Raw genomic sequence first — 20,850 nt, 5'->3', positions numbered from 1 at the left:
TCCAATGCCCTCTCTGGTTTCTGGGACCACTAGGTATACACTTAGTGCCCAAGTGTAGATATAACATTCATACATACAAAAAAATTAACTAAAAAACATTGTCTATGACTGCTCTAAAAGGCACCATGATCTAGCTAAGTGATATGAAAGTGACCATTAAATTTACCAAGCCCCAAGTATTTCCTAGGTGGAAAATGGTCAGTTCCTTTAAGTTTACATGCAAGAGTAATCAGAAACTAGGTTGTCAAAACAAGTCATGATACTAAGATACTTTGTGTGAAATGAGCAAATATGAAAATCTACAGTGAGACAAATAGACTTATCACAATTAGTGCAACATCTGTTCATCAAAATGGTTTAAATAAATCATCACAAAATCATAGACAATGTTATTTATTTTTGTTTTTCTTTCTAAGATCAGCTTTGGAGCAATTCTGATACCTGGAGGACATTCTTTGACATTCCCACATAAAAATTTTCGTGGATGTTTAGAAAATATTTATTATAATGGAGTGAATATTATTAAATTAGCCAAGAAACATGAACAGCAAACCCTAATTAAGGTAAGAGTTCTTAAAAGGGAAGTAAAGGGATAAACAATTATTACAAATTTTTCCACCTAAGAAATGTTCCTAGCTAGAAAGATGGCTCAATATGCAGGGTATTGCTATGCAAGCATGAGGAACACAGTTCAGTTTCCTAGCACCCAGGTAAAAGTTGAGTGTGGTGGCATGTGCCTATAATCCTAGCACTGGGGTATGGAGACAGATCAGATCATAGAAGCTCACTGTCCTGCAGGCTAGTCAAAATGATCTAGGTCCATGTTCAGTCACAGACCCTGCCTCAAATAAGTAAGGTGAAAAGTAATTGAGGAAGAAATCCTGACTGACTTCTGGTATCCACATGCACTCTGGGTTAGTGCACTTATATGCACATATACAGTAGAGAGAAACAGAAGGAAAGAGTGAAAGATAGAGAGAAAAGAAAGGAAGGGATAGAGGGAGGGAAGGGAAATGGAAGGGTGGAAGGAAGAAAGAAAGGAAGGTGGAAGGGAGAGAGGGAGGGAGGTAAAGACAGAAGATAAGAAGGGAGGAAGGAAGGAAGGAAGGAAGGAAGGAAGGAAGGAAGGAAGGAAGGAAGGAAGGAAGGAAAGAAGGAAGGAAGGAATTGTCTTAGGAATTCTATTGCCTACAATAAAATGGCATGACCAAAAAGCAAGTTGGGGAGGAAAGAGTTTATGTGGCTTACATTTCTGTATCACTGTTCATCATCAAAGAAAGTCAGGACAGGAACTCAAACAGGGCAGGAACATGGAGGCCAAAGCTAATGCAGAGGCCATGGAAGGGTGCTGCCTACTGGCTTGTTCCCTGTGGTTTTCTCAGCCTGATTTCTTATAGAATCTAGGACTACCACCCCAGCAGTGGTCCCACCCACAATGTGCTAGGCTCTCTCACATCAATCACTAACAGAAAAACAAAATGGCCTACACAGTAGCCAGTCTTATGGAAGCATTTCCTCAATTGAGGCTCCCTTCTCTCAGATGACTCTAGCTTGTGCCAAGTTGACATAAAAGTAGTCAACCCAAGGAGGCTGATTCTTTTTAAATCTCTATCTAATACAATATTTTCTTTTTCAAAAAATAAGCTAATTTTTAAAGAGCTGCCACATAATATAACAATTTTATCATGCATTAAAAGTAGAAAATGGGACTGGAGAACTTGCTCAGTGGTTAATATCAAATACTGCTCTTGCAGAAGACCCAAGTTTTGTCCCTAGCATACATGTTGGGTGGTTTACAGCCACCTGCCACTTCAGCACCAAAGGATCTGTAACATGATAAATAAATAAATGATTCCAGTGACTGATATTGGGGTTCAAGCTCAAAGCTGAAAATTAGAAAAGAAAAGTAGCCAGCTATTAGCTCTTACTGCTACCTCAGGCTGAAAGGGCTGATCTAGGAACCTCAAACTGCTGCCTCTCTTCAGTGTGACGGGAGAATAAATGCCTCATACTTCAGTGTTGCTGGAGAATGAATGCCTCTTCTGAGACGTTGCTTCTGTCTTATATACTTCCCTAATGTTAGGATTAAAGGTGTGAGCTATAATTCTTTTAGACTGATTCACTCTTGTGTAGATCTTCGTGGCCTTGATCTCACAGAGATCAGTCTACTTCATAATTCTGAGTCCTGGGATTAAAGGTGTGTACCACCACCTCCTAGTTTCTGGATGCCTGGATTAAAGGTGTGTGCCTGTCTTCTAAGACTTGTGGCTGACTTTGATTTTCTGAATCCTCAGTCAAGCTTTAATAAATCATAAATAATATATCACTACAGGATCAATACCTCTTGCCTCCATGGGCACCTGCTGTCATGTGCATATCCATACACATAGACACAAATATTACATATAGCTTAATAAAATAATCTTTAAACAGAGAGAAAGAATATGTGCATGAAAAATAATTGGGAGCAAATCTACTTCACAGGGTTCAGTTATTTCATTTTAATATGAATTAAAATGGCATCCTATTTTTGCATGGATATCAGAGTTCACATGTCTCTGGAGTTTGGGCTATTATCATTCTCAGGACCTTAGTTATTTTGCAATCCCTAATGACCTATTCCCTAACCCACTGGAAATGCTTCCACATACTAAGTCAATAAATTTCTCTATATGTTTTAAAGTTTAAAAATATCTGAGTTTTGAATTATAGGTCAAGCTCTTGCTTAATGTCAACAAATATTAGAGCCAAACTATTTTAAGTGTTTTATTTCCTGTTACATGCTACCATGAGTTGGCATATGGGTTACAAGACTAAACTCTGAAGATATCTCTGCCTGTAAGTCAACATGCTACAGAATAAATATATCATTTGGGTATATGAAAAGGGTTAGAATAAACATAGAGTCCATGAAACTTCTAAGGAGAATAGGAAAAATCAGTAATAAGACAAGTCTGAAACTATGAATAGCACCATGCTGAGATACCCCCAAATGACAAAGACCATTGAGATACATGAAAGGATATGCATTTGTGGAAATGAGTATAACAAAACAAGGAATGGTCTACAGACAAAAAATTACATGGGACAAGACTAAAAGTAACTGAAAGGGTGGCAAGATGGCTGAACTTATAAAGACACTTGAGACACAAGCATGAGGACCTGAGTTTGAGGCCTGAATCCCACATGGTAGCAGTGAAATAACTCGTGCATGTTGTTCCCTGACTTCTATATAAATGACACCATGGCACATGCATGCCATAACTAAAATAAGTAAACAAATAAAAACAAAAAGTAAGTAAAGAGGCTTATAGATTGGTTGGTAAAATGTTTGCTACAGAATCATGAGAATCCAAATTTGATCCTTAATACACATATAAAAAGGTGGGCACAGTAGTGCTTATCTGTAACCCCAGAGTAAGGAAGGTAGGGGCTTAATGACCAGACCAGTTTAGCCGAATCAGTGAGTCCTTGGTTCAGTAAGAGATCATATCTTAAATGATACAGTGGTGAAAGTTAAGGAAGACAGTGTTGACCTTTGGCTTCCATATGCACAACAACACAGATGTATGTACACACATACACATGATAGATAGATGATAGATAGACAGATATATAGGATAGACAGGTGATAGATGATAGACAAATAGAGATAGATGATTGATTATAGATAGATAGATAGATAGATATAGACAGATAGATGATAGATGATGACAGATATAGATAGATAATAAACAGATTGATAGATAATAGATGATATATGAGAGAGATACAGATAAATGATTTATAGATAGATGAGAGATGAAAGACATATAAATAGATGATTGAGATAGATGATGGAGATGATAGATAGATAGATAGATAGATAGATAGATAGATAGATAGATAAACAGATAAATGGATTACTCATCTACCTAAAGTCTCTGTCAAGGAGAAACTGCAATAAAAGCTTTTCCTGAATGGAGGGAGAAAGATGACAACAAGTTAGTGCAGCCAGCTTTCCTAGAAGTGCTGTTCTCAGAAATTGTCTACACACAAAGAAACATTTGGTCAATGGGCATCCATGTCAAGATATCTCATGCAACATTTGAAGAACCTAAAGCCATCTTTTATTTTCTAATCCAGGGTGAAAAGAAGAATCTTTAACATCTCTAGACTATCAAAAATATTTTCACCAAGAGAAATGGACTATGTAAAGAAACAAGGAAAATAAAAACCATATCTATAAAAATGTTCTAGTATTTTGAATTTTTGATGGATTTAGTGACAGTATTATTAACTATAGACAATCAGAAGAATCACAATTGTCTTAACATCTCTTCAGTCCTAAATGTCACTGAGGGAAAAAAAAAGTGATTTACCAAATATACTGAATAGAGAGGTGTGAGTTTTACATGAAAACAAACAAAAAGAGAATTCTTTCCACTTGCACAGGAGACTATAAATGTTAAATTAAGAATTCTAGTCTGCGAGTGTCAGTGTCAGTGAGGAGACCTTGGAAATCTATGAGACCTCTTGTAGTGGATCAATACTTATCCCTAGAGTAGAAATGGACTTTGGTAGCCCATCCTACATGGAGGGATACTCCCTGAGCCTAGACACAAGGGGGTTGGCTTAGGCCCTATCCCAAAGAATAAGAAAGACTTTGAAGACCCCCTATGGAAGGCCTCACCCTCCCTGGGGAGCAGAAAGGGTAAGGGATAGGTGGGGTATTAATTGGGGGAATAGTGGAGGAGAGGAGGGTGAGGGACCTGGGATTGACATGTAAAACAATTTTCTTTCTAACTAAAATAAAAAACAAAAACAAAAAAAGGAACTCATGGAGAATGAGCATTAATGGAATACTTAGTCACATATGAGACATCTCTATCATATCCCTCCCCAACAAAAGACCTAGGGACTGTTTTAAAAGGGGGGACAGAAAGATTCTAAGAGCCATAGGTTAGAGAGGAAAAGAAGAAAAAAAAAGAATTCTAGTCTAAGAACCATCCCATTTTATGTGTTAATTATGAAAATAGACAGTTGCTTCAACATTTAAAAGGAAAACATTTTGCAATTTGGCAAAATCAGTTACCAGTATTGGCTTATTTGATGAATGATCATTCATTCAAGATACGAAGCTTCCCTTCTTTGTTGTAGCAGACGGTTACCCATCTGAACAATGAGACTGGCCAGTCCATAACAATTAAGACTATAAATGAGAATCGGATCCATGGTACTGTGAAGTCAAAGAAAAATAAGTGGGCAGAGCCTGGATTTGACAGAATGCAATTTATTGGGGGACATGCTAACAGAAACATGGTTATGGGCAAGGGTAAGACCAAATGGGTCCTGAAAGTTGAGTCAGAAAGAGAAGAGCATATACTGGTTAGGACAGAGTGGTCTAACTTCAGTCAGGACACAATTCATTAATCTTGATCTAGTATCAAAGAAACAGGCACACTGTGAACAACAATTGTGATCTTGACTGCTCTCTATATAGCTGTATGTATTACCGTATTGGCTTTATGTGTATATAACTTGCTGGGAGTTATTCAGGATTACTCTGGACATATCATAGCTGTTATATCTCAAGATATAACAGCCCTTTCAAACTCAATCCACACAGTCAAGATATCTACAGCTAGTTTAAAAGACTAAAAATTAGCAGTCAAATGATTAAATGTATACCATGGAGAGTACCTTTTACTTTTAATCATTTCACATTTAATAGCAAATGTTTTCTTATATTTTTATAACAAATTTAAAATATACTATATTTCCTCTGTGTGTGCATTCATGTGTGTGTGTGTGTGTGTGTGTGTGTGTGTGTGTGTGTGTGTGTGTTCACAACTTGAAAGAATTGATTTTCTCCTCCCATCATGTGTGTCCCAGGGATTGAACTCAGGCAACTAGCCTTGTTTGTAAGTGTCTTTAACTACTGAGCCATCTCACTAGCCCACAGCTGGATTAGAGAAAGAAAAACTAAGAATGAATTTTCTTACAGGTATGCACATATACAATTATAATAATTATAATATCATTAAACAATATTTTGAAGTGAAAATTCAGTTATGTTAGTCACTGAGGTACATTAGGATAACTTTTTAAATATAATTCTGTCTTTAAAAGCTTGATATCATTGTACTAATGTTCTTAACTTGAAGAGACAGAAAATTAATAAAACTATAGCCAAGCCCACCCCTGGAGACTAGGATGTAGTTGGTTTGATTGTAGATTTTAGCAGTATACTGGTGACTCAACTGTTCAGCAAGGTTTGATAACCCTAGCTTATCTATCTTACATTAGTGATGGGGAATGTACTGTGTATGTTTATCTTATTGATTGTTAAATAAAGTTCTGTTTGGCCAATGGCAGCAAGTTAGACAGGACTAGGAGTCAAAGAAGATTCTGGGAAATGTAGTAGAGAAGTGTTGATCCAGGCTGGAAGACATAGCAAGGAGACTCATATTTAGCAAGGAGAAACAGGAAGTGTCCCCTTTTTCCCCTTCTGCCTCCAGCAACACCATGTGAGCCACCGGCAAGAGAGGGTGCCAGTGAAAGGCATCCTCTATAAGATAAGTCTTATAAAATATATAGGTTTATGATAATTAAGACTGAGCTAACAGATGAGAATCCTAGTCATTAGCCAAACAGCATTTGAACCTAATACAAGTTTCTGTGTATTTAATTTGGGTCCTAACTCGTGCAGACAGCTGGCGTAAAGCACACACATGGCGACCGGGCTTGGCGGTTTTGGCGGAAAGATTTATCATAACACATTAGTAAAACTTTTTCTCTAGAGTCATATTTAGTGCATTGGTAGAAACAATTCAAAGACAATCCCATTTAGAATCAGAATTACTGTAGTTTTTTTACTCTGGAACTGAAATTCATAGTATGAGTTAATACCAAAATACTGTCCTTTGTTCCATCTAAAATTAAAACCAAAAGCAAATACATAACAAAAACAATAATTTACTAGATATTGAAAGATGCTAAAAAGCTACTTGTTAGAATCGTCAGCATGTGGTTGGATAGGAATTGTGTAGAAGAAAGAGATTCCAGTACATGTACAAGTCATCAAAATCTTTCCAAATACAAAAAAAAAAATGTAACCCATAGAAATTTCAAATAAGAGTGTGCTAAAGATGTAATCAGCACTTTCATTGGTGACAGGACAAATGAAACTATGGAGATTGTATAGAACAGACTGTGAGGAACAAATACTGCTCAGAAAGCTGGTCTAATAATGAGATGTCCTGTTCACCATTGGAGCCTCAAGTCTAGCAGAGGAACTGTAAAATAAAATAAAAAGAACAAACTCTTACTGAATTAGCATAGATTGAATGCCTTTACAATAACTGACAAATAGAAAAGTAGAGAATTTCACCAAAACTGCCATAGGAATAGTCTGACTTGATGATAACAATGCTAACACTGAAAGACAAATTAAATAGATTTAAGCTTTATAATATACAAATTCAGGTGTTTTGTAAAAATCCTTGTGTACATCTTTGCCAAGTCTATCTTTAATAGGGCAGAATCACCACTGCAAGGCTTTTCAAACTGCCCTTTTGTTTTATTTATAGGGAAATGTGTCTTTCACATGTCCACAACCACAGACAGTTCCGGTGACTTTTCTGAGTTCTAAGAGCTACCTGGCTTTGCCAGGCAATTTAAAAGAAGATAAAATGTCCCTCGCTTTTCAGTTTCGGACGTGGAACAAGGCAGGACTTGTGCTTTTTAGCGAACTGGGGCATGGTTCAGGAAGTTTGACCCTCTTTCTTATGGATGGAAAACTCATACTGAGCATCTCCGAGCCAGGGCAGCCCTTGCAGACCATCACAGCAGGTAATATGTAATCCTAAATCTCACAAATAACCAAGAGCTGACTGTGTCCTTTGCCTTACAGAAGCTTCTCAGTTTCAAGAGGTCCCATTTATTAATTGTTGATCTCAGTGTCTGTGCTACAGGTATAATGTTCAGGAAACTGTCTCCTTTACCAAGTTGTGCAAGGGTACTTCCCACTTTCTCTTCTAAGAGGTTCAGTGTAGCTGGATTTATGTTGAAGTCTTTGATGCATTTGGACTTAAGTTTTGTGCATAGCGATAGACATGGATCTATCTGCAATCTTCTACATGCCTGCCCAGAAGTTCACAAGCAAGCTCACACCCTGAAGTGCTGCAGTCACCAAAGAACCTAGAACAATAGAGTCAGGGAGAACAAAGAACCACAGCAAGACAGGTTTCTGATCAAGCTGCAAATTTTTATTTTTCACGGGGACCTTATATAGTGGTGCCAAACAGGCAGCTTGGCAGGCAGGGAGAGGTCTTTTGAGGCTGCTTGCCTAATAACCAGACTGAGGAATGTCCCTGTGTGTGAGTCCTTGAAGGAAAACAGGGAGTCCAGGATGCTTGGCAACGTCAAACAGTGCAGGTGTCTAGATAGGGGCTTAAAGAGCTAAATGTTAGTTGGGTTACAGAATGCAGGGGGGGGGGGTTGCTAGGTAAACTGACAGTGAAATGTTTCTTTCTTTCTACAAGCTACTTTATAGGCCCAAATGCTATGTATCAGGAGGAAAGGATTGAAGGCAGCTATTCTTTTAACATAAGGGGTTATTCTTAAAATGCTGGCAACTTTCTCTGAAGTAGCCCAAGTCTCTTACAGGTCCAAGGTTACTTTTTCCATGGCCCTCGACACATGCCAGCATCCAGTTATGCCAGCACCATTTGCTGAAGATTCTTTCTTTATTCCATTGTATATTTTTAGCTTCTTTGTCAAAAATCAGGTGTTTGTAGGTATGTGGCAAAGGGGTCAAGACCAGGCTGTGAAACCCACAGAAACAGCTGACCTGAACAAGAGGGAGCTCTTGGTCCCAAGACTGATCACTGGGAAATCAGCATGGAACTGGTCCAGACCCCATGAATGGGTGGTGTCAGTGAGGAGGCCTTGGAAATCTATGGGACCTCTTGCAGTAGATTAGTACTTATCCCTAGCATAGGAATGGACTTTGGGAGCCCATTTCACATAGAGGGATACTCCCTCAACACACAGGGGAGGGCCTAGGCCCTATATCAAAGGATAGGACAGACTCTGAAGACCCACCCATGGAAGGCCTCACTCTCCCTGGGGAGCAGAAATGGTATTGGATGGGTAGGGTGTTAGTGGGGCACAGGGGAGGAGGGAAGGGAGAGGTAACTGGGATTGACATGTAAAACAATCTTGGTTCTAATTTAAGTAAAAAAATTAAAAACAAGACAAACCAAGAGTTCTTAGAGTCATTCTGTAGAATCAGTAAGGGATGGGATAAGATGTATGACCTTCCTATTTGAAGAGGCTTTGACCTATCCTCTTCAGATTATTCAAGACTATTTATATGTGTGACAAATAACCACGACAGTAGTAATATTTTGACTCAAAATGTTCAGATATAAAAATAAAAATACATATTTCTGCCAGTATACCTGAAGATGCATGTAATATCCTTAGGTTCTGTTTCCTGACAAACCCAATCTCCATCCAGAAAAAATACATGGGACCTCATAAAGTAGGCACAACATAGAAACATTCATTTTTCATCTTGCTTCCTAGATTCTTCCTCTGGCTTTGTGAATTTTTAGTTTAGTGAAGAGATATTCTGTAGCAGGGTAGATGATGGATAACCACAACTCTGTCATATAAGGTGCCAACAAAGAAACATTATTCTTTTACTGGCTGATGTTTGTTTCATTTCCCCAGTTAGCCTGTATATTAGTCAGGGTTCTCTATGGGAACAGAACCAATACATGCATATATTATAAAAGGTTAGGAGGACCCTAAGAGAGACATAAATGGTACCCCCAGAGAAGGGAAAGGGACAACATCTCCTGAGCAAATTGGAAGCATGGAGCTGGGGAGTTCGGAGAAAGAGAAGGGGAAAAGAGGAGGGGAGAGGAGGACATGAGGGAGCAGGAAGGTTAAGTCAGGGGAAGAATAGAGGAGAGCAAGAAAAGAGATACCATAATAGAGGGAGCCGTTATAGGTTTAAAGAGAAATCTGGCACTAGGGAAATGTTCAGAGATCTACAAGGATGACACCAACTGGCACTCTGAGAAATAGTAGAGAGGCTACCTTAAATGCCCTTCCCCAATAATGACATTGATGACTACCTTATTTGCCATCCTAGAGACTTCATCCAGCAGCTGATAGAAGTAGAAGCAGGCATCAACAGCTAAACATTTAACTGAACTCCTGGAATCCAGTGCAGAGAGAGAGGAGTGATGAGCAAAGGGGTCAAGACCAGGCTGGTGAAACCCACAGAAACAGCTGACCTGAACAAGGGAGAGCTCATGGACCCCAGACTGATAGCTGGGAAACCAGCATAGGACTGATCCAGACCCCTTGATCATGGGTGTCAGTTAAGAGGCCTTGGCAATCTATGGGGTCTCTGGCAGTGGATCAGTATTTATCCCTAGTATATGAATGGAGCCCATTCCACATAGAGGGAAACTCTCTCAGCCTAGATACATGGGGGAAGACCTAGGCCCTGCTCCAAATTATATGACAGACTTTAAAGATCCACCATGGAAGGCCTCTCCCTCCCTGGGGAGCAGAATGGGGATGGGATAGGGAGTTGGTGGGGGGTAGGGGAGGAGGCCAGAAAGAGGAAACTAGGATTGACATGTAAAACAAGCTTCTTTCTAATTTAAATTTAAAAATCTGAAAAAATAAATGATAGAAAGCTAGATAACCCAACAATGACCTTGTTTACCCTGGAGAAGAAGAAACCAAGTACCTATTCAGTCTAAGAAGCTAAAAGTGTCCATAATCCCTGACATGAAGGCCCAGAAGCTCCCTAGAGGGTTGCTGACATCGAGTCCATGTTGAAAGGTGGAAAAAGTTGTAGTCTGATATTTAAGGGCAAGGGCAGCAGGAAACAGAAGCAAGTATGGAACTCAAATGTGTGAACTAGCTTCATCATCCTTCATCTCTCTCTATCCCCCTTCAGCTCACTAATTGTGACACCCATATTCATAGAGAGTCTTCCACCACTGTCTTACATGTCAATCTTCTCCAGAAATAACTATATATATATATATATATATATATATATATATATATATCCAGAAGTTCACTTCGCCATTCGTAGGCATTTCTAAAGCTGGTCAGATTGATAACTTTTTTTTTCCTGTTGTGATAAAATATATCAGTAAAAGCAACTGAAAAGAGAAAGAACTCACATTGTGAAATTGTCCATCATTGCAAAAATCAAGGTGGGAGGAGCTAATTTAATAACATCCACAATGAGGAGCAGAGAGCAATGAATTACCACATGCTAATACTCACTTCTCATTTTCTTTCAGCACAGCCCATGAAATAGTGCCACCAACATTCATGGTGGGCATTCTCATCTAATTAAACAGACTAAGAAAATCCCTCCAAAGCATTACTATAGTCCAACTTGAACTATTCAGGTCCCCATTGAGACTCTTTTCTCAGGTGATTCTAGATTGTGTCAAGTTGAAAGTTTAAACTAACACTCACAACCACCAGCATCAACCATCACAAACAGCACCAGGATAGAACCTGAGCTATTCAATTCCATGTCCTGCTGGTTGAAAATCACAGGACCTCTTTCAGCCTCTGCTGTCTTCACTTACAAAGTGTTAAACCTTAGGTCTTCTTTACAGAGAGCACAGGAAAGGAAATCCAACGTTATTAGTGAGATGGCTACCTCATACAAATGCTTTTGCCCTCACATCTCTTATCAAGGTTTCATTTTTATTGGGCAGACCCTCTGTCTGCTAGTTTAGGAGCTCAAATTCACATGACACAGAATGGTATGCACAAGTTTGACAACTAGAGAATTGATTGAAACTTCTGATTAGATATGCAAATTTAGAACAAGATCTAAGCTTCATGCCAAATTTTTCATCAAAACCACATGAAAGCTTCTCTTAGAATATTTTAGATCAAAGCAAAATGAGAACTTTTTTTACACTAGTTTAAGAAAGAAGAGGCAAACATATTGCTCGAGAACAGATGCTTGTCATACCCTTAAACAGAGATTCCTTTTGGCTAAAGGTTCACTTGACTAGAATACTGTTGACTATTACTTATCAAAATAGTATTTTAAGACCTATGAAGACAAGTTCAGAGAGCAGGGACTTATCTCAAATTCATTACTTTTTAAATAATCCAACAAGTCTAGATGTGAGAATCAGTATCTACCCACCTCAGATTACAAGTAAATGATAGATGGGAAAAAAGGCACTGCTTTCTCTCTCTCTCCTTTTAAAAAGACATCTACTCCTTTATGTGTTCAAGACAATTGCTTCCTTTTATGAATATAGACCCAATAATCCTTAACAATAAACCACCAAAACAACATATAAAAAGATTAAACACAAGGATCAAATGGATTTTACTCCAGAAATTCAAGGCTGAGCAACATATGAAAACCAGTCAACATGATGCAACATTAATGCCATACAATATCAAAACAATAAAAGAAAAAATCCAAATGGTTAGTTATCTCAGTAAATTCAAAAAGGCATTTTCCCAAATTCACAGTCTTTCATGATTTAAAAAGGAAAAGAACACGAAAATGTAATAATATGAAGAAATTTCCTCAGTGTAGATCAGAGACCCAAGTTTCAGAGCCAATACTATGAAACTGTTTAGAGTAAGCACACAAAAATATGCATGACTTTGGATTAGACACTGGTTTCTCAGACAGGATATCTAAGCACAAAGCAAGAAAAAAAATAGATTTGTAAAACAATTTGTGCTTCAAAGCATACAACCAAACCAAATGGGAGATCATATTTGCAACTCACATATCTAATAAGGGACTTCTAACTAATATATGTAACAGTAACAATGCAATAAGAAAATAAATAACAAAATTTAGAACTACACAAAGCTTTGAAGACACTTATCTCAAGAATATATAGGTATGAGCAACGGGAGATGTACCTCACCATCACATGGTTGGCCCTAAGAAACAAAATGGAAAGTGAACATGAGTGAGAATTTAGAGGAATCAGCTTGTGCACATATTGGTGATGGTGTCATGGTTAGTGTTCATTGTCCACTTGACAGTGTAACATGAATAATAAACACCCAGGGACAGTATTTGGGTTCAAGCTCTGAATATCTGCTCTTATATTATATACCTCTCTATAGCTGGAATTAAAGGTGTGGGATCTCAAGTTCTGAGATCTCCTTTGTGTGAGCTATTTCTCTTTTAGAGTGGCTCCTATAATCCTTTCTCCTCTTCTACAGGATTCCCCTAACTCCATCTAATGTTTGGCTGTAGGTCTGCATCTGTTTCCATTAGTTTCTGGATGATGCCTCTCTGATGACAATTGAGCTAGGCACCAATCTGGTCACAGGAGATGGCCAGACCAGGCCACATATTTGCTATTTCTGGGAGTCTAAGCTGGGGTCTTCCTTGAAGATTCCTGGGAGATTTCCATTGCACCAGGTTTTACCTGATCCTCAAATGCACCTCCACCCCACAGCACTTTCAGTAGTCTCTTTCAACACTCTTCCTCCTCTGCCCCCGGAAACCTGATCACTCCTGTTACCTTCCTGACCCTCCCTGAGTCCACTCACAAAACTTCTTCTATTTCCCCTCCCAGGGGCATCTGGGTGTCCCCCATGAATCCTTGTTACCTAGCCTCTCTGGGACTGAGATTGTAGCATGGGTATCCTTTATTTTACAGATAATATCCACTTATGAATGTGTACATACTATGTTTGTCTTTCTCGGTCTGGGTTACCTCACTTGGTATGATTTTTTTTCTAGTCCCATCCATTTGCCTTCAAATGTCCTGGTGTCCTTGCTTTTAACAGCTGAGTAACACTCCATTGTGTAAATGTACCACACTTTCTTTATCCCTTTCTCAGCTGATGGACAACTAAGTTGTTTCCAGGCTCTGGCTATTACAAGTTGCTATGAACATAGTTGAGCAAGTGTTCTTGCAGTTTGATTGAGTAAAAAAGCCCAAGAGTGGTATAGCTGTGTCTTGTGGTATAAGTTGATTTCAAGTTTTCTGAGAAATTGCCACACTGATTCCAAAGTGGCTGTACAAGTTTGCACTCCCACAAGCAATGGAGGAGTGTTCCCTTTGCTCCACATCCTTTTCTGCATGAGCTTTTGCTTGTGTTTTTGAGCTTAGCCATTCTGACAGGTGTAAGATGGAATCTCAGAGTTGTTTTGATTTGCATTTCCCTGATGGCTAAAGTGTTGAACAATTCCTTAAGTGTGTTTGGGCCACTTGAGATTCTTGAGAATTCTCTATTTAGATCTGTACCCCATTTTTAAATTGGATTATTTGATTTGTTAATTTCTAGTTTCTTGAGTGCTTTATATATCAGCACTCCGTTAGTGAAGATCTTTTCTCATTATGTAGGCTGCTATTTTGTCCAATTGACAGTGTCCTTTGCCTTACAGAAACTTTTCAGTTTCATGACATCCCATTTATTGTCAATCTTAGTGCCTGTGCTATTGGTGTTCTGTTCAGGAAGTAGTCTCCTGTGCCAATGCATTTGGGATTATTTCCCACTTTGTCTTCTATCAGTGCAGTGTATCTGGATTTATATTGAGGTCTTTGATTCACTTGGACTTCAGTTTTGTACAGAGTAATAGATATGGATCAACTTGTATTCTTCTACATGCCTACATCCAGTTAGACCAGCACATTTGTTTAAGATACTTTCTTTTTTTCTGTTGTATAATTTCGGCTTCTTTGTTGGAAATCAGGTGTTCATAGATATGTGGATTTATATCTGGATCTTTGTTTCAGTTCTATTAATCCACTTGTCTGTTTTTGTACCAATGCCACATGGTTTCTATTACTAAGGCCCTTTAGTAGAACTTGCAATCAAGGATGGTGATACCTCTAGAAGTTCTTTTATTATACAAGAATTTTTTAGCTATTCTGAATTTTTTGTTTTTCCATATGATGTTGAGTATTATTCTTTCAAGGTCTGTAAAGAATTGTATTGAGATCTTAATGGAAATTGCATTTAATTTGTAGATTGCTTTTGGAAAGATGGCTATTTTTCCTATGTTAATCCTACCAATCCATGTGCATGAGAGATCTTTCTATCTTCTGATATCTTCTTCAGTTTCTTTCTTCAAAGACTTGAAATTCTTGGCATACAAGTCTTTCACCTGTTGTTTCACAACAGTTTATATTGTTGGAGGCTATTGCAAAGGGCTATTGATTCTCTGATTTCATTCTCAGCCCAATTATCATTTGCATATAGGAGGGCCACTGATTTGGGTTTTTGGTTTTTTTTTAAATTAATCTTGTATCCAGCCACTTCACAAAAGGTATTTATCAGCTGCAGCAGTTCCCTGGTAGACATTTTTGGAGTTCCTTATATGTACTATCATATCATCTACTTTGACTTCTTCCTTCACAGTTTATATCCCCTTGATTTCATTTAGTTGTCTTATTGCTCTAGCTAAAACTTCAATACTATATTGAATAGGTATAGAGAGAATGGACAACGTTGTCTTATTCCTGATTTTAGTGGAACTGCTTTGAGTTTCTCTCCACTTAATTTGATGCTGGCAATCAGCATATAGAAATGGCTCAGCTAAATGGAGGTTTTGCTGTTTTTCCAGATGACTAACATTTAGTCCTCAACATTCATGTGAAAGGGTTCACAACTGCCGATAACTCCAGCTTCAGACCTCGACAACACAAACACAGTAGGCACACACACACACACACACACACACACACACACACACACACACACACACAATCTTAAAAAGTAAATAAAATAATAATGATGTTTTAAAATAAGTACACTAAGACCTATCCACCATAATGTGTTCATTCACACAACATTTGAACTATTAATACATGAATAAGCCTTATTAACTAATGACTAGAACAGCAAGATGTTAGTCAGTTAAAGGGAGAATTCAAAGCACAATGCATATTGAAAGATAAGTAATTCAGAAATGAATTTATAGACAGATATAATTCAGTTCCACAACCAATTGTATCTTTTTTTTCAACTTTTCTTTATTTGAATTAGAAACAAGATCGTTTTACATGACAATCCCAGTTCCTTTTTCACACCCGTCCTCCCCTACCACCACCCCCAACTAAAACCCTATCTATCACATATCCTTTCTGCTCCCCCTGGATGGTGAGGCCTATTGTATCCTTTGGGATAGGGTCTAGACCCATCCCTGTGTGTCTTGGCTCAGGGAGTATTCCTCTATGTGGAATGGGCTCCCAAAGTCCACATCTATGTTAGGGATAAGTACTGAATTTCTACAGGAGGTCCCATAGATTACTGTGGTTTCCTTACAGAAACCCATGTTCCTGGGGTATGGATCAGTCCCATGCTGGTAATCCAGCTATCAGTCTGGGGAGCAAGAGTTCCCCGATGTTCAGGTCAGCTGTTTCTGTGGGTTTCACTAGCCTGGTCTAGATCCCTATGCTCTTCACATGTCTTTCTCTGCATCTGGGTTGCAGGTCAGTTTGGAGGTTAGTTGTGGGTGTCTGCTTCTACTTCCACCAGCTGCTGGACAAGGGCTATATAGGATGGCATATAAGTTAGTCATTAATCTCACTATCAGGGGAGGGCATTTAAGGTAGCCTCTCCTCTGTTGCTTAGATTGTTAGCTGATGTCATCTTGGTATATCTCCAGAAATTTCCCTAGTGCCTGATTTCTCTGTAAACCTAAAATGTCTCCCTCTATTATGACATCTCCATTCTTGCTATCTTCTATTCTTCCCCTGACTCAACCTTTCTGCTCCCTCATGTCCTCTGCATCCCTCCTCTTCTCCCCTTCTCAATCTCCTAGCTACCTCCCCCCTCTTCCCCTGCTCCCAATTTGCTCAGCAGATCTTGACCCTTTCCCCTTCTCCAGGGGACCATGTATGTCTCTCTTAGGGTCCTCATTGTTTATTAGCTTCTTTGGCAGTGTGGATTGTAGGCTGGTAATCCTTTACTCTATGTCTAAAATCCGCATATGAGTGAGTACATACAATGTCTTTTTCTGATTGGGTTACCTCGCTCAGAATAGTTTCCTCTAGTTCCATCCATTTTCCTGCAAATTTCAAGATTCCATTGGTTTTTTTTTTTCTGCTGAGTAGTACTCCATTGTGTAAATGTACCACATTTCTGTATCTATATCCATTCTTCAGTTGAGGGGCATTTAGGCTGCTTCCAGATTCTGGCTATTACAAATAGTGCAGCTATGAAAATCGTTGACCAGATGTCTTTGTTGTCGGAATGTCCTCCTTTGGGTATATGCCTAAGAGTGGAATTGCTGGATCTTGTAGTAGACTGATTCTCATTTTCTTGAGGAGTCGCCATACTGATTTCCAAAGTGGCTGTACAAGTTGGCACTCCCAGCAATGACTGAGTGTTCCCCTTTCTCCACATCCTCTCCAGCATAAACTATCATTGGTGTTTTTGATTTTAGCCATTCTGACAGGAGTACGATGGTATCTCAGAGTTATTTTGATTTGCATTTCCCTGATGGCTAAGGATGTTGAACATTTTCATATGTGTCTTTCAGCCATTTTAGATTCCTCTATTGAGAATTGTCTATTTAGTTCTGTATCCCACTTTTTAATTGGATTGTTTGATGTTTTGGAGACTAGCTTCTTGAATCCTTTATAAATTTTGGAGATGAGCCCTCTGTCAGATGCGGTGTTGGTATCTTTTCCCAGTCTGCGGGCTGCCGTTTTGTCTTGCTAACTGTCTCCTTTGCCTTACAGAGTCTTCTCAGTCTCAGGAGGTCCCATTTATCAATTGTTGACCTCAGTGTCTGTGCTACTAGTGTAATGTTCAGGAAGCGGTCTCCTGTACCAATTAATTCAAGGGTATTTCCAACATTGTCTTCTAATAGGTTCAGTGTAGCTGGATTTATGTTGAGGTCTTTGATCCATTTTGACTAGCTCTATAATAGAGCTTGAAGTCACGGATGGTGATGCCTCCAGAAGTTCTTTTATTGTACAGGGTTGTTTTGGCTATCCTGGGTCTTTTGTTTCTCCACATAAAGTTGAGAATTGTTCTTTCAAGGTCTGTGAAGAATTGTGTTGGGATTTTGATGGGGGTAGCATTGACTCTGTAGAGTGCTTTTGGCAAGATTGCCATTTTTACTATGTTGATCCTACCTATCCAAGAGCATGGGAGATCTTTCCATTTTCTGGTATCTTCTTTAATTTCTTTCTTTAGAGACTCAAAATTCTTATGGTACAGGTCTTTCACGTTTTTGTTTAGTGTTACCCCAAGGTATTTTATGTTGTTTGTGGCAATTGTAAAGGGTGATGTTTCTCTGATTTCTTTCTCCACCAATGTGTCAACGGTATATAGTAGGGGTACAGATTTTTTTGAGTTGATCCTGTATCCTGCCACTTTGATGAAGGTGTTTATCAGCTGTAGGAGTCCCCTACAGCTGGGAACTGTATTTGGGTCACGTATTTAGACTACCATATCATCTGCAAATAGTGAGAGTGACTTCATCCTTTCCGATTTGTATTCCCTTGATCTCCTTTTGTTGTCTTATTGCTCTAGCTAGAACTTCAAGGACAATATTGAAGAGGTATGGAGAGAATGGACAGCCTTGTCTTGTCCCGGATTTTAGAGGAACTGCATTGAATTTCTCTCCATTTAATTTGATGTTGGCTGTCGGCTTGCTGTATATTGCTTTTATTATGTTGAGGTATGTTCTTATTATCCCTGATTCCTCCAAGACCTTTATCATAAAGGGGTGTTGGATATTGTCAAAGGCTTTTTTGGCATCTAGTGAGATGATCATGTTGTTTTTTTTTTCCCTCAGTCTGTTTATATGGTGGATTGCATTGATGGATTTTCGTATGTTGATCCATCCTTGCATCTCTGGGATGAAGCCTACTTGCTCATGGTGGACGATTTCTCTGATGTGTTCTTTGATTCGATTTGCCAGTATTTTATTGAGAATTTTTGCATCTGTGTTCATGAGAGATATTGGTCTGTAATTCTCTTTCTTAGTAGTGTCTTTATGTGGCTTGGGCATCAAGGTTATTGTAACCTCCTAAAAAGAGTTTGGCAATGTCCCTTCTGCTTCTATTGTGTGGAACAATTTGAGGAGTGTTGGTATTAGCTCTTCTTTGAATTTCTGGTAGAATTCTGCAGTGAATCCATCTGGCCCAGGCCTTTTTTTGGTTGGGAGACTTTTGATGACTGCTTCTATTTTCTTATAGGTTATAGATCTGTTTAAGTTGCTTATCTGTTCTTGATTCAATTTTGGTAAGTAATAACTGTCCAGAAAATTGTCCATTTCTGTTAAATTTTCAAATTTTGTGGAGTACAGGTTTTCAAAGTATGACCTGAAGATTCTTTGGATTTCCTCAGTGTCCGTTGTTATGTCCCCCTTCTCCTTTCTGATTTTGTTAATTTGCATGTTCTCTCTCTGCCTTTTTGTTAGTTTGGGTAATGGTTTGTCTATCTTGTTGATTTTCTCGAAGAACTAACTCTTTGTTATAGTGATTCTTTGAATTATTTTCTTTGTTTTGACTTTATTGATTTCTGCCCTCAGTTTGATTATTTCCTGGCATCTGCTCCTCCGGGGTGTATTTGCTTCCATTTGTTCTAGAGCTTTCAGCTATGATGTCAACTCTGTGGTGTGGCTATTCTCTAGTTTCTTCATGCGAGCACTTAGAGCTATGAACTTTCCTCTTAGTACTGCTTTCAAAGTGTCCCATAAGTTTGGGTATGTTGTGTCTACATTTTCATTGAATTCTAGGAAGTCTTTCATTTCTTTCTTTATTTCTTCCTTGACCCAGGAATGGTGCAATTGCATGTTGTTCAATTTCCATGAGTTGGTAGATTTTCTGCACTTTGTTTTGTTTTTGATTTCTAACTTTAAAGCATGGTGGCCTGATAAGACACAGGGGATTATTCTAATTTTTGTACCTGTTGAGGTTTGCTATGTTGCCGAGTAAGTGGTCGATTTTTGAGAAGGTTCCATGTGATGCTGAAAAGAAAGTATATTCTTTTGTGTTTGGATAGAAAGTTCTATAGATGTCTGTTTATCCCAATTGGGTCAAAACTTCTGTTATTTCCTTTGTCTCTTTGTTAAGTTTCTGTCTGGTGGTCCTGTCCAGTGGTGAGAGTGGGGTTGTTGAAGCCTCCCACTATAACTGTGTGAGGACTTATTTGTGATTTGAGTTTTAGTAATGTTTCTTTTACAAATGCTGATGCCTTTATATTTGGGGCATAGGTGTTTAGAATTAAGACTTCTTCATGATGGATTTTTCCTATGATGAATATGAAATGACCTTCTTCATCTCTTTTGATTGATTTTAGTTTGAAGTCTAACTTGTTAGATACTAGGATAGCTACCCCAGCTCATTTCTTGGGTCCATTTGATTGGAATATCTTTTCCCAGCCCTTTACTCTGAGGTAATGTCTGTCTTTGAATTTGAGGTGTGTTTTTTGTATGCAGCAGAAGAATGGATTCTGTCTTCATATCCAATCTGTTAGCCTGTGTCTTTTTATAGGCGAGTTAAGACCATTAATATTGAGAGAAATTAAGGTCCATTGAGTGTTTATTCTTGTTTGTTTTTGATTTGTTGTTGGTAGTTGTATGTGGGTTTACCCTGCCTTTTATCTTGTGTTTTTGTAGAGTGGGATTATCTATTGCCTATGTTTATGTGAGTGTAGTTAATTTCCTTAGGTTGGAGTTTTCCTTCCAGTACTTTCTGTAGGGCTGGATTAGTGGTTACATATTGTTTAAATCTGGTTTTGTTGTGGAATATCTTGTTTTCTCCATTTGTAGTGACTGAAAGCTTTGCTGGGTAAAGTAGTCTGGGCTAGCATCTCTGTTCTCTCAGAGTTGGTAGAATATCTATCCAGGTC

General features: G+C 38.5%; 1 protein-coding gene across 1 annotated transcript in view; it reads left to right on the top strand.

The window, feature by feature from the left end:
• Nucleotides 1-20,850, top strand: part of Cntnap3c (contactin associated protein like 3C) — a 142,513-nt gene that overhangs the window by 76,457 nt on the left and 45,206 nt on the right. The window contains exons 6-7 of the mRNA XM_027409612.2: nucleotides 417-563; nucleotides 7,572-7,833. Coding sequence (XP_027265413.1) covers nucleotides 417-563; nucleotides 7,572-7,833 — 409 coding nt within the window. The remainder of the gene's footprint in view (nucleotides 1-416; nucleotides 564-7,571; nucleotides 7,834-20,850) is intronic.

Source organism: Cricetulus griseus, chromosome 3 (genome assembly GCF_003668045.3).
Source record: "Cricetulus griseus strain 17A/GY chromosome 3, alternate assembly CriGri-PICRH-1.0, whole genome shotgun sequence".
NCBI classification, from domain to species: Eukaryota; Metazoa; Chordata; class Mammalia; order Rodentia; family Cricetidae; genus Cricetulus; species Cricetulus griseus.
Note: the sequence above shows the minus strand (reverse complement) of the source record. Positions and strands in the feature narration are given on the sequence as shown.